Source organism: Ambystoma mexicanum, chromosome 11 (genome assembly GCF_040938575.1).
Source record: "Ambystoma mexicanum isolate Mex_15411 chromosome 11, UKY_AmexF1_1, whole genome shotgun sequence".
Taxonomy (NCBI): Eukaryota; Metazoa; Chordata; class Amphibia; order Caudata; family Ambystomatidae; genus Ambystoma; species Ambystoma mexicanum.
In genome coordinates this window covers 214,631,274-214,648,874 of record NC_090934.1, presented here as the reverse complement: position 1 = coordinate 214,648,874, position 17,601 = coordinate 214,631,274, and the positions used below count along the sequence as shown (strand labels likewise).

The 17,601-nt window shown below is 46.4% G+C and overlaps 1 protein-coding gene across 1 annotated transcript in view; it reads right to left on the bottom strand.

The window, feature by feature from the left end:
• Positions 1 to 17,601, bottom strand: part of NUDC (nuclear distribution C, dynein complex regulator) — a 291,087-nt gene that overhangs the window by 236,854 nt on the left and 36,632 nt on the right. The window contains exon 2 of the mRNA XM_069622881.1: positions 15,857 to 15,934. Within this exon, the coding sequence (XP_069478982.1) occupies positions 15,857 to 15,934 (78 nt within the window). The remainder of the gene's footprint in view (positions 1 to 15,856; positions 15,935 to 17,601) is intronic.

Genomic DNA, 17,601 nt, shown 5'->3' with positions numbered 1-17,601 from the left:
GCTAGTACAGTGTGGGAAACACTCAAATGCTATGTGAGAGGAATATGCCTGGCGAAAGAAAACAGCATGCTAAAGCAAATCCGCAGAGAACTCACGGATAGTGAGCACCGATTGAAAGACCTAGAGCTCAAATCCTCCATCTCCCCTGACCCACGACTCCAAGCCAAGATGAAAGTGGAACTCAAAAACTTCAGAGAAACGGCTGAAAGAGAACTAAAATTCCTGGGCCGCAGACATCAGATCAGACAATATGGAGAAAGACAGAAACCTGGAGCCCTGCTAGCTCGCCTTCTCTCGATCGACAAAACTCCACCTCGCATCGAACGTATAAGGAATGCACAAGGCCAACTGGCATATACCGAAGAAAACATCTGCGAGGCATTCTACGACTTCTACCGCACCCTGTACAGCTCAAAAGGTGCCGCAGATCCAGGAGCAATACAAGAGTTTCTTAATGACACTGAACTTTACTGGGTCAGCGCAGAACTAAGAGAACCCCTGAACGCACCGATCTCACTGGAAGAAATCCAGGAAGCAACAAAAGCCCTCCCAAACACGAAAGCTCTGGGTCCAGATGGACTAACCGGAGAATTTTACAAAGCACACGCTTCAATAGTGGCCCCCCTTCTAGGTCAGGTCTTCGAGGAGTCGATAGAACGAGGTTCACTCCTGCCCACGATGTGCGAAGCCAACGTGATGGTACTTCATAAGTCCGGCAAACCTGCAGAGGATTGTGCCTCATACAGGCCGATCTCTTTAATAAATCTGGACAATAAAATCCTAGCGAAGATTCTGGCAACGAGGTTGCTCCCTCTGATGCCGGCCCTGGTGCTCGGCGACCAGGCCGGCTTCATTCCAGGTCGTTGCACGACCTATGGCATCAGGAGGCTGTTCGGCGTTATTGAGGCCCTGCGGGTCACAACAGGCAATTGCAGTTCTCTTCGACGCAGAGAAAGCGTTTGATTCGGTCGAGTGGCCCTTTATGTTTGCAACGCTCAGGCAGATGGGCCTAGGCAACTTCTTCCTTAAACTAGTGTCACTATTGTACAACAAGCCACACTCATACATCACAGTTGGTAGCACTAGGTCCCCAGGCATCACACTGGAACGCGGAACAAGACAGGGCTGCCCGCTTTCAGCCCTCATCTTCGCCCTGGTGATGGAGCCCTTGGCGTCGAGACTACGGGCCGAACATCGTCACCGCGGTTTGAAACTGGGGCCCCATAAACTGATAGTTTCTCTCTACGCCGACGATGTCATGCTATTCGTCAGCGATCCCCAAGACAATCTGAACCCTGTAATAAGGGAAGTGATAAAATTTGGGAGAATGTCAGGCCTTAAAACAAATCACTCTAAATCAGTAGTGTTTCCTTTAACCCCTCACACGACAGAATTCAGGGATGATCATGGGTTCAAATGGGAAAAGTCCAAAGTGCGCTACCTGGGCATCTACATGTCCCGCAATCATCACAAGGTATTTAGAGATAACTACCAAACAGTGTTACATTCCATACAAGAACGTGTCCAGAGATGGAAGTCTCTTCCGCTGACGCTCTGGAGCAGGACCTCCCTGACGAAAATGGTTATCCTCCCCAAACTGCTCTACCTCTTTGCGAACATCCCACTACTCGTACCCAAATCCTACTTTCAAAAAGTCAAGAGTTTGATTTTAGAACTACTCTGGGCCGGGAAACCGGCACGAGTGGCTTACAACACCCTAACGTTGCCAACAGCGAAGGGAGGCCTGGCTCTCCCGGACGTTGAAAAATACTATTGGGCAGCCCAGGCACAATTTTTGAGCCATTGGTACTCGGCTCACTACATCCGTCCACATGTGCAAGTGGAAAGAGCTCTGGCGTCCCCGGACCTGCTTAGCGCGGTCATTATTGGTAATCTCCCCGTCCCACACAAGACACTAAACACAGTTCTATCCACATATGCTATCTGGAAAAAGATGGCCAAAGAATATGGCATAACCATACGGTATTCCCCCCTGCTTCCCATTAAATTCATTCCCGGAATACCCCTCACAAATGAAAAAGTGTTTCTCATATGGATTGACAAATTGAACCTTAAATCTCTGGGCGATCTGTTCCCGGAGGGCACCTTTCTAACCCTATAACCCTACAAATGACCAGAGACAGAGGAGCTAACTCCTCCCTAGATGTATTCCTCTATTTTAGATTACGCCACACCCTACAGGGGGTATTCCCCACGTTCCCCCAGTAGCCTCCCACGTGGACCCTGCTACATAGGGCGATCCAAGCTCAGGGAGAGGGAAGACTGGTGTCAACATTGTACAGATCTCTTACTCAAGACACTCGAAGGCCCAGCCACCGAGCCCAAAGGAAGTGGGAAACAGCCATTCTGGAACCAATACCCACAGAGGACTGGACATACATCCTCTGACAAACCCAAAAAAAAATAAAAATAAAAATAAAAAAAATAAATAAATAAAAAAAAAATCGCATTAAATACAAGATATAAATTGATCCACTTTAACTTTATTTACCAAACGTATTATACACCAGCCAAAAAAAAGACCCACCACCCAGAAACTTCGGCCCAATGCGAAAGATGCTCATCCGATAACGCAGATTTCTTCCACCTGGCATGGAGCTGCCCAGGCGTGTACCGTTTCTGGTCCGCCGTCATTCAGAAAACTTCCAAAATTGTGGGAGAGCAGATAACCCCGCTTCCCCTAGGCGCCCTCCTGGGACTTACCAGACACATGCAACCAGCATCACGCAGATTGACAGCACTCCTCATGGTTCTGGCCCGGAGAAGAGTAGCAATGACATGGGGCAAAGGCCCGCTCCCCAAGATCGAAGACTGGGAAAAAGACGTCATATATTGCCAAGACATGGACACAGAATTCATTAGAACGCTTCCACTACATGCGCGCCCCCCGGATATATGGGGTCCATACGTGTCATACCTGATAAACAGTACAGAATCCTTAGACTCAGAAACCCCGAACTCTCAATTGGGACAAACCGGGACGAATGATCCTCAAGAGAAGAATACTCAGAAGTGAAAGCATCGAAAAAAGGGTCAACAAGGCATCTGCACAGTAAACGAGAGACACGAGGGAAGGGTGACTGGGAAGGGATGGGTATGAGGGATATTGCTCAACGAGCACCCTGTTGGTGCATGGTTTGTTCTTTCTTTCTGTTGTATACGGAAAATACTTAAAATAAAGTTTTTTTTAAAAAAAAGACAGGGGCGGCCACAATGTCTATGCCACCGGATCTTACGCCGCCCGCAACATAGGGTCAGGCTGGTGTCCATGCCCCCATACTGACTCTTGCATTACCTGATGCCACCTTTCAAGATAAGGTTGGCCATGTTTTATGCCACTGGGTTTGACTATGCACTTGGCTGGAGCCGCCGCCCTCAACTTGGGTTAAACTGTTTCTGTGCCACCTATACTGACTCTTCCCAATACAATGCTCAGGCAGGGTCAGGCAATTGCTGCCCACCACGCACACCTGACTTTCATTACACGTCCCCACACGGATGAAAGGCGGAGCACGAGCGCGCACTCTGAGCGAGGAAAAGCACACAAGGAAAAAGCCGTTCCAAGATGGCAGTTTAACACAAGGAGAAAGGCGGCAAAACCAAAAGGGAATCACAAGGAGGGAAGTGCCCTTGACCTTTTCGACAAGGAACTGTTACCTTAATGAAGCTTCCAGAACAAAAAGCATAACACTAGGAAACCAGGCTGAGGAAGCCTGCATTGTGTGCCAGAGGTACCCGGGGCCCTACCATGTCGATAATCAAGGGAGACTCAAAAGCTGCCTTGGTACTGTCTTTGGCTCCAACAACCAAGCAGCGTCAATGAAATCAACAGAGCCGGTGAGACCGATACAAGACCACCGGTCTGTGCTGAAGCCAAGGTTGCAAGCGGCAACATTGTATGGAGAGCACTGGAACACACTGTATTAAATGCGTGTGATAACCAACGCGAGTAAAGTTGAACTGTAGATGAGTGATTGAACTTTGAATCCAAGACATACGATACCTTTGACAGAGTGGTTCGGCACAGTGTGCATGCACAATCAAAGGTCTCTGTAAGGTGTCCAGCTGAGAGTTGACAAAAGTGAAAGAGTGGCAAAGGATTGTGAATCGAAGTGGTCCTGCAACTGGTCAAACAAACCCTGTGAACAATCGAAAGTCTTTGATGATGATACAGTAACGAAAGTTGATGGCAAAGTAGATAAAGTTCGTCCGAGCCTGACGGAGGGAAATCAATTGAAAGCTTTGTGTTAAAGCAAGTTTGTGCTACAAAAGATAAAATTGGTCCGAGCCCGGCAGAGAGACGTATTGAAGATTGTGTTAGAACGGTCTGAGTCCGGCAGAGGGGGATCTGTGGTGAACCGTGAACCACCCGAGAAATTGGATACGTAGAAATCCTAAGTAAATTGTGTATATGTGAAAATACAAACTTTGTGTTAGAGTGGATCTGAGCCCAGCAAAGGGAGATCCGAGGTGAAAAGTAAAAACACCTGAAAAGTGTGCATAGGAAAATCCTGGAAGGAAAGGAACTTTATAATTTGTTTGTTACATCAGGCCCTCCGCAAGAAGAGACTTTGAACGGCAAAGAGCACAGAACGCCAGGATGATGAAGTTTTGAACTGCACCCTTGTGCTAGAGAAGCCAGAGACTGTTCTAGGCTGGAGTGTGCCGCCTTGTCCTGTGCTGAAAACGTGGGAAAGGGAAGCTAACGGCTTGAATATCCTGACATAAAATTTCTTGAACACTTTTCTTTTGCATAACATCGTTTCCCACACTATTTGTATTTAGAGGTAAGGATTGGCAATAGGTTTATTAGTATAGGCCATTTTATTTTAACAAGACACCACTAGGACTGCATTATTATTTGATGGCCGCAGCTTGCTCCCATCCTTAGATTTAGGATTAGATGATAGGTGTTTTTCAAACCCAATTGAAGTTCAATAAACACCCTTGAACTGTGGTCACTGTGTCCGTCTTACTGTTGATACCATACTTTCCTTACACACAACATGCCAGAATATAGTATCACATGACATAGCACACCATGGACTGGTCTGCCATAATAAAGAAATGACAAGATTTGTACAAGTGTTAGGGCTGGCTTAATAACAGAATTTGCTTTCGTTTTAGTTCCAGTGCTAACAGTGGTAGATGGGGGAAATTGTTCTGGCAACTATAATTTGCAATTATCTAATTTGTACGGTCATACAAAAAAATTCTAGTAGATAATGGTTGCCCTTCTTATGCCAGCTCCAGCCCATGCACGCCCTGTGCCTGCTCTGCCTCCCTCCCTCCCTCCTTGCCTTCCTGTGCTTCAGGCCGCCTCCTCCTCTGCCGGCCGATTGGCGCCCAGCAGACCACATCCTGACCTCAAGGACCTTATGAACAACACTCCAAGGGCAGCCCAGCCCGTGGCAGCCCCAGCGGCTAAGGTCCACAAGGCAAAGGGCAGCCCTTAAAGAAGCAGCCCAGGACGTGTCGGCAGGTGTCAGCAGGAAGCCACCCTCCGACAACTATTACAGCCTAAACCACAACCCAATCCCTCAGTCCGTTATACAGCACAAGGCAAGCCATTGCGCCACCCAGAGGAGAGCAGTACCTGGTACCCAACACCCTGGTGTGCACTGGAAAGCCATGCCTATTCCCCAATCTGTAGTTAGTTTGCTTCCTTGTCTGCACCTCCTCGTCTGGGTGGTGACCGAGACACTCCACCAGTGACTGACACAAGTTGCCACGACAGTGCCTGCACCTGCCAGACGAGGATTAGACCGCCGTCAACCGACAAGGTAGGCACAATTTTCAGGGACTAATGGCCACGTTGACGCTCAGCTCATTCTAGACAACCAACACTTACAATAATTGCACCAACCACACACGCTCGTGATAGCCACTGGGAAGACCAATGTGAATCATACCACACTTAAATACCCAGTATAGTTGAAGCCTAGGCCTTTCTCCCACTGTCTAAAGAATCTCAAATCTAGATGCGTTTTATCTCCCATCCTGTGAAACCTAGGCATTTCTCCCGCTATCTAGGAATCTCAAACTTAGGTGTGTTCACATCTACCAATCTGTGAAACCCAGGACTCCCTCCAACCTACTGAAAGCAACTAACCATAGATTGATCAATACCAAACTAAGAACCAAGGTCAGGTCGTCCACCTCCCACAACCAACAAATAATCCAACTGCCCACCCGCTTTCCAACGCCTAATATCCCGACACCGCTGCACTTAAACCCTCCAACACAAGGAGACCCGAAATTCAAATCCACTATTTAGGCAGCCACCCCAGAAACCCCTAGCAAACCACCATCAACCTAGACTAACCCAAACACAGAATCCCCCAATATCTCCAATCTCAGTCATACGCAGACACCCCAACCAATCTACAACAGCAGCCCACTATATCACAACTACCCCAGGAATATAACAATTCACCAAAGACGCAAGGCCACAGAGTGTACCGAGCAATCACAAAGTAAAAGGAGAAGCCTCAACACCATCCGATTCACACACGATCCTACAGGAGGGCTACAACCCCTGTAACCCAAACCAAAACTGTAAGCCATCCAACCACCTAGGGCCACAAGATGCCCCGACACAGAACAGGAAACATTCGGAATGCAGCCGTGCCCTCTTCCAGTAGAAACTGCCACGAATATAGAACAAACCCTTACAAACACCACGACCAACTGAACAAACGTCAGGGGAAGAGAAGAGAAAAAACCCTATATCCAACACCGTACCTCACAACTGTATCCACACCTCAACACCCCACTGGTAGTTCTAGGCAGACTAAAAACCTATTGGAACCTCACAGGAAAAGAAGAGAAGATCCAAGAAGAGAAAGGAACAAAATCCAACGCCCTCACACCCTATATAACAAAAGTCCAAGGACCCCGTCACCAACTACATCAAAACAGACTATTTATCCAACACATCCATCAATCAAATAGACTGTTTCGACGACGAAGCAGAATGCACGGAGCTCCAATACATTTTTGATAGCAAAACGAAAGCAACCCAACCGAACTACAGCAAGGCAAAACAGATAAAAAAAAATAAAACAAAACTGTGTTGAAAAGATCCATTGCAACCTAATCAACGCACGGTCAATGTCCAAACATGCCAAAGAGATTTTTGACCTCCTGTGCGACGAGGTTATGGACTTCCTATTCATAACAGAAACTAGGCTAGACGAAAAAAATATATTAAGAAAATAAAAATCACACTCCACGTCTGCATCCCTGACAACTTCAAATGCTTACAGACAAACAGGAACAACAAAAGAGGAGGACTGGCAGTAGCCTACAAGGAACACCTGAAAATTAAAACAGATGAACCACTAAGCATCAAAAAACTTCGTATCCCATTCGTTCACCTAACAGCAAACCCAAAAACAAATGTGTTCTAGTTTACAGACCACCGACATATGATGCAACCTTCTTGGACGCCTTCACAGAAGCCACTACAAACCTAGCCATCGAGCAGGAATACCCGATAATCCTGGGAGACTTCAACATCTGGCTTGAAGAAGAAACCGCTAGCTCACAAAAATCACTAGCCAAATAACTGAAGACAATGAAACTACATCAACTAGTCAAAAGGAGCAACTCACAAGACGCAATCTTCGCCAACAAAAACCACATCACCACGGCGCCACCAATAAAGATCCTCTGGAGCGAGCACCTAATCAATCATCCCTTTCGTGATCACGATACCAAGGTCAATAGCCAAACAATCTGACCACTATCATGAAAAGAAATTGGAGGACCTTAAAAGCAAGCAACCTATTAGAACAACTGGAAATCAACAAACCACAGACAACAACCCTGGACGAAGCAGACCTAGACATAAAAAGTTAACTACTTCACAAGTGGATACCCGAAAAACAATCAACAGTATCGCCAAGGAAAAAACTTTTACCCCATCACGCAAAAGAGCAACAGCAAAATGGTTTAACCTGCTACACAGTGACACGAGAAGACATAAACAAGATGCTTGAACTAGAGTGGAGAAATATAAATCCGACCAGGCAAAGAAATTACAATTCCAACGACAAATCCGCATGTACAAAAAGGAAATCCAGAAGGCCAAAAAAAAAAAAAAAGACAACCAAATCTCCAAAGCTGCAAACACTCAAAAGAACTGTTTCACCTCAAACAAAATGAGAAACCCCCCTGGCCGAAACAACACACCAATGCCCTCACTGAAACTATGCAACGACCTTGCAGATCACTTAAAATCAGCACCATCTATCAAATAATACAAAGCAGAGTGATCAACAACAACAACACGCAACCCACCCTGCCAGCTGAGGATCATCAGAACAAACTACGAAAACTTCCACAAATATCAGCAGAGACATTCATCAAGCTGGTAAGAAACAGCAAAATAACCGGCTCACCCATGGATACCTGCCCTCTGGACATACTACTCAATCCTCACACAAGGAGCACCGATGGAACACTACAGAAACCTTTTCAACCAATCACTATTAAAAGGGAAAGTACCACGTTCATTCAAATCAGCGTACATCAAGCGGTCCTCAAGGACACAGCAGGTAACATGGAAGACCTCGAAAGCTATAGACCCATCTCAAACATCCCCTACCCAGTGAAACTACTCGAAACCTACATATATTAGAATAACACAAGATTACATAGAAGATCACCTACCGCTGGACCAGGCACAAGTAGGCTTCAGACCGATGAGACGAACAGAAACGGCACTGCTCTCAATTTGAAGGCTAATGCAGACTCTAACACAAGCGCAGCTCTAATACTTCTAGATCTCTCGGTAGCATTTGACACAGTCAACCACGACACCCTCATTAGAAGATTTGGAAGAAATAGGAATCACTGACCTAGCCTTACACTGGATTAAATCTTTCCTAACAGATAGAACAGAAACAACCAGGACCAAACCTTTCACATCCACCCCAAGGGAATGCACCTGTGGAGTACCACAAGAATCCTCCCCATCTCTACTGCTCTTCAACATATACCCGACTCCCCTAATCAAGCTCATGCTACAACTACGCTGATGACACACAGATCTACAAAGTACAAAACAAACAAGGAGAAAACACAAACCTGGAGGAATGCCTACAAGAACTCTACGGCTGGATGAACACAACATCAAACTCAACCCTGGCAAAACAGAAATAATGGTTATATCCAAAATCGGGGAAAACAGCCACTACATCCCATGGCCGACAGAACTAGGAGATGCACCAACACCATCGACAACAGTAAAGAACCTTGGGGTTCCGATGGATAACGAACCAACACCTGAGCCACAAGTAAATGCTAGAATAAAAAAATGCTTCTTCCTCCTACACACAGTAAAAAGGATCCTACCTTTCCTCTCCTTCACCCACAAAACTCACCATCATCGCACTCATCATGTCCAGAGTAGACTACGCCAACAGCCTATCTGTGGAATACCCGAACGCCTATTAAAGAAACTTCAGCGTATTCAAAACACTGCGGCCAGATTCCTGATCAAACTACCATGAAGAGAACACATGAAAATACTACACTGGCTATCGATAAAACAACGAATGGCCGAGGAGCGGAGTTCCTAAAATAGAAAATAATCTACCATCCAGCAAGACCACTCAGCTGAAGGTATGACATTCGCCTAGAACCAAAGCCCTACAATAAAAGACCATTTGGAGGATCATCTTTCTCACACCTGCCACCAAAAACATGGAATGGCCTACCAAAGAGCATACACAATACAAGGGATCATCTGGAATTCGGAAAACTACTAAAAACCTGGCTCTTCACCCCAGAATCAGAAGGGAACGAGTAGGAATCAAACTCTGGTAGAAACAGGAAGCCCATGGAGTGACCCACAATCCACTGCTCAATCATCCCCAACTGGTGGACGGAGGGAAGACGCGCCAACCTCTCATGTACACACACCACCAAGCTCACAGAGGAATGCCACAGGAGGCAGGGACTACCCATTCCCCTCCCCCCACTAGAAGTCCAGGGAGGGACCCATAACCTTCCCAACCTAACCATCACTAAACCAAGGGCAGAGAGGAACACACCACCACCGCCCATGTCCACATATAGCTAGATTTCTACAGAAGAAAATGCCCACACTGCAACGTGCCTGTCGACTAGTATGCCGAACACTTTCAAGGCAGACAGAATGGTCCAAATGTAGACCACGGAAACCAAAGCAAAAAAAGAAAAAAACCCTGCTAACCCAATACTAAAACCTCAATTTTCTGCAAACACTTCTACAGAAAACCAAGACGACCACATCTCTGCACAGTAATCTGCACGTAGTTCACCACACTGCAACAACATACAAACACATAACCCTGCACAACTGCACATGGGAATCTCGCACACACGCAAATCGCACCCAAGCTCAGCGAACGGTGTAAACCGAACTGAAGCTGCCAATAGAACATCATATCTCACTTTCCTATCCCTACTGCACCCTACTAACTGCGCCCATTCCCTCCCCGTTTCACACCGTCCTTTCCTGGCCCGCTAGGGGACCACTTCAGTGGTGATAAATTAACATTTAATAGTAACATATTTGCAGCACAATGACAGGAAATATGCTGGTGCTTCCAATAGTGCACACCCTAGCTTTCAACCAGTTCAAAACCCAGACATAGGAAGCAATTTAACTGGCAAGCGAGTCATTGGCCCATGGCTCGACCAGCAATACCTCCTGCACGACTAAATCTATGTACCGCTGGCTTCCATACACTGGTCTCGAGCTATGTTTGTGCTATGGAAGATGAAGTAAAATAATTGAAGGCTCAAGTCAACTTCAACCCAGCCCACAAAACAATGAGATTTCCAGTGTGGCCATCCTATTTACTGCTGGTTGCAACCTATGAAGGCACTGGGCCACATTGGGGAGCATTATCGTCCCTACTTTCATGAAGTCATGCTTAAAGTGGACATAAACTGAGCATACAATGATGTTCCAAATGGGAACACTGGAATGGACACAATGCGCCTACTACACATGGTGGAAAGCAGCAGTGATCTGAAGTGGGTACAAGGTTAATAACCAGACATAATGTCATCTGGTGATGGTGTGTGTATCTCAAAGTTGTACTATCTAGCCATGATGTAAACTTTTAGTGATATTAAAAAATACATCCATAAAAAAGCAGACAAAATATTTGGCACCCTATAGTGGCATTTCCACTTAGATGGAATTCTGCAATGATCAAATACAGAACTTAGGCTAGAAGCAGTGAAACCATTTACCCATTGCTGCAAGGTATAATAGAATGTCTGGATTACATACAGGTAACCCTCACTTCTCTTTGCAACCCACGGGAGGCTGGTAAAGGGCTGCATGTTTCAGATGTTATTTTTGACTTTCTTACTGCCCAAGATATTTTGAGCCATAAATGCCATGTGGCAGTTGGCCTTTAAATGGTTGCCTAACAGCAGAAGTCCTTTGAAAAGCTGTATTTTTCTGTGAGGTTTCCATATCCCCATTGTTAAGCAAGATTTTATGTAGTAACCCTGTGGGAGACTACACCAGCCTTGTCTCCTCTTGGCAATAGTTACCCAACATTTGGTATAGGTCTCTACTACACAAGTTGGTAGAGTGACTGAGCAGCCAGACTTATCTCAAGAGGGGTAATTGTGAGCTGTAAGGATGTAACAGAGATCCACAAATGACAAGTTATCAAATCATTTATTTTCTAGTAAAATAAATATTATTTATTTAACAGTCAGTTTTAAATAAGCCTTCTTTAGAAAGGGCAACAAGTAACAATAAAACTAAACTTCATAACACATCCTCAGTTTTTAAGATAAGCAAGTAGATACCACATACACACACACACACACCTTCAATTGCTAGGACACTGTGGACATTGATATATCAATTTTAACACTTAATGCACTACTGAGGTTGTGGAAAAGGAAGGCAACAAAGGTTAACAGAACAGGCAAGTCCTTTACAATCCCCCAATGAAGTATAGGTTAACCCTTTCCCAGCAATACAAGTAATGTATGTACCGCCTATGAGGGACAGTTAAACACAAAGTCAATGGGTCAGGGAGCCAGGAAAAGCCAATGTCAATTGAACAAAGTCTAGAAGAGCTGAGGCATTTCTTGTAGATAGCACAAAAGTCTTGCACAATGTTATATAGAGAGTTTGTAGAAAAGAATCACTGTTGTGCCACAAGCTGTAAGGGTTGTGAAAGCAAAGCTGCAAACAACTCTGCAGAAAAAGCAGCTACTGTAAGTCTCCAGTGAGACAGACAAGCTACAAACCAAAAGTAAGTACCCAGACAGTACCTTAGGTTGGAAGAAGAGGATCCAGCTGGCTTCTGTTCCTGTTGCAGTCCTGCAGATTCTGTGTTCATGGGCCTCAGTCATGGGGACAAGAGGGAGAACATCTGGGGACTCCTGCACTGCGGTTTGAAGGTCGGCAGCAGCAATGGGCGCTTTCCAAATCAGCGGCACTTTGCGGTTACAGCTACCGGTCAATAGCCCCACTGCGGTTCTTGGACACCTTGTGGGCTCCCCTTACTTCTGGGGTCCAGCACTCTGTTGCAGTGGCTCAGGCTTGGGTTGGTGGCTCAGGCTTGGGTCGTCCTGCTTCGAGGGAGTCCTTAGAGTCTTCCTGGAGCTTGGGTCCGGCTTAAAGACGATGGACTCGTTTCTGGTGTCTGACTCGGTTGGAACTCTGTTCCAGCAGCAGCAAGGAGGTACAGCCAGAAGGGAGAGGTATTCCAGGCAAGTTCGTCTTGGGGTCAGTTGGTCCCACCAACCCAAGGGAAGAAGTTCCGGACTTCTCTAGTCGATACGTAATTGGAGCTTCAGCACTGAAGGGCTTCACCGGGCAAACCACAGTCCAGAAGGTGCAGCAAGCTTCTCTTCCAGTTTCTTTCTTCGGATTCTTCGTCCAGTGGTCGACTCGGCCTTCTTTCTGAGAGACCTCGCCTTTTATGCAGGTTTCTCCCATTCATTTGCAGCCTGGCTGTCACTCACACAGCAGGGTGGCTGTCCTCCAAGGACAGTCAGACAGCCAATTACCTTTGGGTGCATTCAGGTAACCAAGGAGACCAAGCCCAGGGAGTCGGGCACCTCCCTTGCGTCCTGTCCCTACAGGTACGCTGGAGCCAGAGGCGGGTTTCAGCATTGAAGCCCGCCAAAGACAAAAAACAAAGGGACCAAACCTGGTTTGGCGCGCAGAGTAACACCCAAGAAAGACCTCACGCAAGAAAAGAAGACCGGGCCATTTTGACAAAATGGGCACCATGGGCGCAATACTGCAGCTGAGGATTCAGCATGCGGTAAAAAACGCACAATGGTAGGAAAATTAAACCACTGCAACCAGCCATTAATTGTAGTGAGGGTAACAAAGGGGTTGCTAAGTTACCCCCCAGCACTCCACATAAAATGGTGTGTGCTGGGTCTACAAAGAGAAAAGGCTAAGTAAAGTCAATTTCACTTTATTACTCTTGGAAACAGTAGTTTATCCAAGAGAAGGGATTTAAACCTTATGGGAAATTCAAAGGACTGCTCTGTGACACTGCACGGAGGGTGCTGTGTCTCACAATATAAAAGGTGATGCCTATGGTGTTTGTCAGACTCCACAGCCAAAAGAAACAGTGTTCAGATCAGAACAAAAAATGCATGAGAGAAAGTGAGAAAAAGGTCTCACTCACTCCAGGATAGAAAATCAAAAAAGTCCCGAAGTCCAGCAAAAGAGCTGGGGGTCTCCAAGGTCGAAGGGCATTAGCACAGAAACGAGAATTCTCCCCAACACCCATTCCTCAGAGGGATCGTTCTTCTTGCTGCAATGGTAGCTCCCGATGAGAAGCTGCGCTCATCCAGTAAAAAACAATATCCATGTCACATATCTTACACTGATACAGCACACTGGCCACTCAGGCAAGCAAGTGTAACAATTAGCAGTGCTGGTAGAAAACACGAGAGAAACACACACACACACACACACCCCACCCACCCCACCCACCCCCCTCCCCCCCTCCTCCCCTCCCCCCCTCCTCCCCTCCCCTCCACAGTTGTTCTTCAGTGGCGACACTAGACTCGTATTTGCTGCATAATATGGGTGTAAAATCTTCTATGATGGTTGGTCTCCCTCCAAAGTTAGACAAGAAAGCGTTCTCGGAGGCCTACGGGTGTGTAGCGCTCTTCAAAAATGAAAAATAAATAATCATTTCCCTTTTTCTAGTGTTTGGTCTGGAGCCTCCAGAAGAGGGGAAGTCAGGTTTTTCGTAATCCAGGTTTATAAAAAGGGTATTTGGTGCGTGATTCCACTTTATACACCTAATCCACGGCAGAAGAGGAAGAACGTGGATAATCTGTTGGTGGGAGCGTGCAGGATGGGAGGTATTTGCGTGTCTGCACATTCTCTGTTCTCTTGAATTTTCTTCTGCTTGTCAAGAGATCCAACACCTCAGGAAGGAAGTGGCGTGTGTTTGTGGAGGCTGGAGAGGAAAGAGATTTTCCTTCTACTTTTCCTCTTACAGATAGACCCCCTCTTGGGACATGAGCTGGACATTCTCCTTTTCGGTCCCCCCCCCCCCCCCCATCAGCAAACTGACTTACAAAGTGGCAAACCTGACACTTTTACACTCGCCTGATAACAGATTCCAAACGTGGGCTGCAAAGGCCATTGGCAGTGCAGGCGCTCCCAAGTTGCACGCATTGCCAGTCTTGAACAGTACAAACAAGGGTCTCGGTGCATAGCGGTTCATTTGCTAAAAAATGCACACCACCCAGCACTTTACTGCCATGAACTTGCAGTGCAGCTGCACACTTGGACCTCTCGCCCTGCAGCGGCCTGTAAATCCTAAATACCTTTGATCTCTACTAGTCACTTTGCGAGATGGCAATTGCGAGTGTGAGCGGGTGGACGAGGACTCCTTGGAGACAGGATATGGAAAACCGGAGATTCTGGGGACATGAAGAGTTAAAAAGGACATGAAGCTGTGGGGGCATTTCAATTAGGTGCAATTTAAACTTTTCTCCATGGAGATGGGGGCGGCGGTAGGGTGGTTCATCTTCACTTAAAGCATTAGGATATGATATGGCATTTATAACGCGCCTATACACAAGTGTTTCAAGGCGCGACGAGGGAAGGGGGGGAAAAGAGGACATACAACGATCCAACTAGGGCAGGTGTCATTCAGATCGCGCAAGAGCCCTATCCCTCTCATCTAGCCATTGGTGAGTAATGATTTACTGTTACAGAGTAAGAAATGGTGAGATTATGCGCATGTGGAGAATTGGCATTCATGCAGGTGGGAGAGTGACGTATGCTCAGCTAGCTAGTAGCTTACAACTTGAAATGCTTCACCCTGGGGGTACTGCACCCTTCCATCCCAACGGAGCACAGCACGTGGAAACTCGGAAGAGGCCACCAAAAGCCCAATTCGTGGGATGCGTTCTGTGTGCAGAGCACAAATCACAGGTTTAGACGCGATGCTTCCCAACACAATGCAGTGCATGAAAAGTCTGGCGTTTCCCCTCCCTTCCGAACCACAGTGCCGAGACTCTGTGCTCTTCATAGATATTTAAAATACTGAAGATGTCATCTTCCCTTGATCTCTCTGCTACCTGCCATGTGGTAGAGTCTGTTCTATTGGTCTCGCCCACCCCACAGGGTGCAGAAGAGGATGGCCTATGTGGGTGGTGCCATACTAACTGCCAAGAAAGCATTTAAGTCGCTCCACTCCCACAATGACTTCGAAACCTGCTTTCATCAGAATCACATTTGAATGTCCTGTTAAACACGAAGATGCCCAAATCTGTCATATACACAGCATTTATTCTATATGAAAAATAGGAGACAGCTTACCTTATCCGCAGCTCCCGATTCTCCCCCTACAAAGAAATCGGTTTTTCGTCTGAGGAAGCTGAAGAAGGTGTTCACAAGCTGGGGAGAAAAAGTGAATGCGAATTGCACATAAGGAAAGGATTCAGATAGAAATCTATGAGCTTTAGTGCATCAAAAGTAGTCCACAGCTATCCACCAAACAGAAAAAAGAACCCAACCTGAAACAAAGATAGAAGTCGCTCTTGAGCAGCGAGAAGGTGTGGGATCCTTGATGGGTGTGCAAGCTAAAAGGTAACAAGGTTTAAATAGCACAAAATAAAAGTATGTGTCAGCAAAGAACTCTGCTAGCACAGAGCGCACTAGCGAATCCAAACAAGACAGTGAGTTTTATGGGTACATGTCGTCATAGATGACGTGAATTGCATAGGTTACAAATCCATGTAGCTGGTTGTTACAACCCTATACATATGCAGCATGCTCCATAAGGAATCAGGCCATTGGACCCAACTACCTCTTTCTGTCTTCTTCCAAGTGTAGTTCACTCTTCTTCACCTTGGGCTGTCGACCATAGGATTGGTCACTTGTTAACACATTTCACCTCCCAACCTATTGCTCACGTAACACGCACCCGGTACGGAGGACACGAGCGCAGTGGATACTCCTGAGGTCATGTTGACTCAAAACTATGTACCCCCCCCACCCCCTGCTCAATCGCAGACTCATCAGCGTCTCACCCTGCCTTCTCACCCCAGCCTAAATTTGCAGCTCTCCACCTTGGCACCTCACAGCACAAATCACCAGGATCGAAGGTGGGGTGGGGGGGGGGTGTGAGGTTCACCCACCACATTTCTCTGATCCTCATAATCAATTGATCTGCCAACATTTCTTATGGCCAGGGACCTCGTTTTGCTGATACGATCAAATGCTTGGGCCTTGGCCCCCGACCACCATAACTTAGGGGCTGGATGGATGGCGAAGGCCTAAAGCCCTCAACCTCCTTCTCATGGGATAATTCTCTGGGCGAACTTGGCCCTCTATAGGCCTTGCAGGGCACATTCTTCTGGGTTACACATACTAATGATACGAAACAATGAAGAATTGTGTCTCTCTGGGAAATTGACCTTCTCTATGGATGCAAAGAGAAAATGCACGCACACCCCTCTATCCCTCGGGACTGGGCCAGGTGCTACTAACACAGAAAGGGCCACCAGGCCTTCATTTCAAGATGGCGGCTAACTTCTAAAATGGAGTCTCACTACACATGCAATGTTTGTGCAAAAACCCACTACATTTCCACCACAATCAAGCTTCTACGGGTGCCACCCCCCTATATTCTTCCAGCTCCCCTACATGTCCATCTGCATTCGCATCCTCCTGAACGGCAGAGGGGCATGGGGGTGCCGTACCTGCTCCACTACAACCCCAGAAGCTATTTTATGTTGTCTATTATCATCATTTCTTTTTCAACCTCTGGATTCCAACAACGACTTTGCTTGCCTGACATCATTTAAACAAAACAAAAACAAAAAAAAAAATACAAATAGCGCTGCTAAACCACCCAAATCCCTGTTAGAACTGTAAAAAAAAAAAAAAAACAACACTGGTGCAGGAAATCTAAAAAAGAAACCAACAATCATTGTTGACAATTCATTAGCGACAAAACCGTTTGTCAACCAGTCACCATTAATGCCATCCGAATTGTGGAAGGAGAAAAATAAAAACACAGGCAATCTTGGTAAATACAGCAAAGAAAAGGGAACAAACCA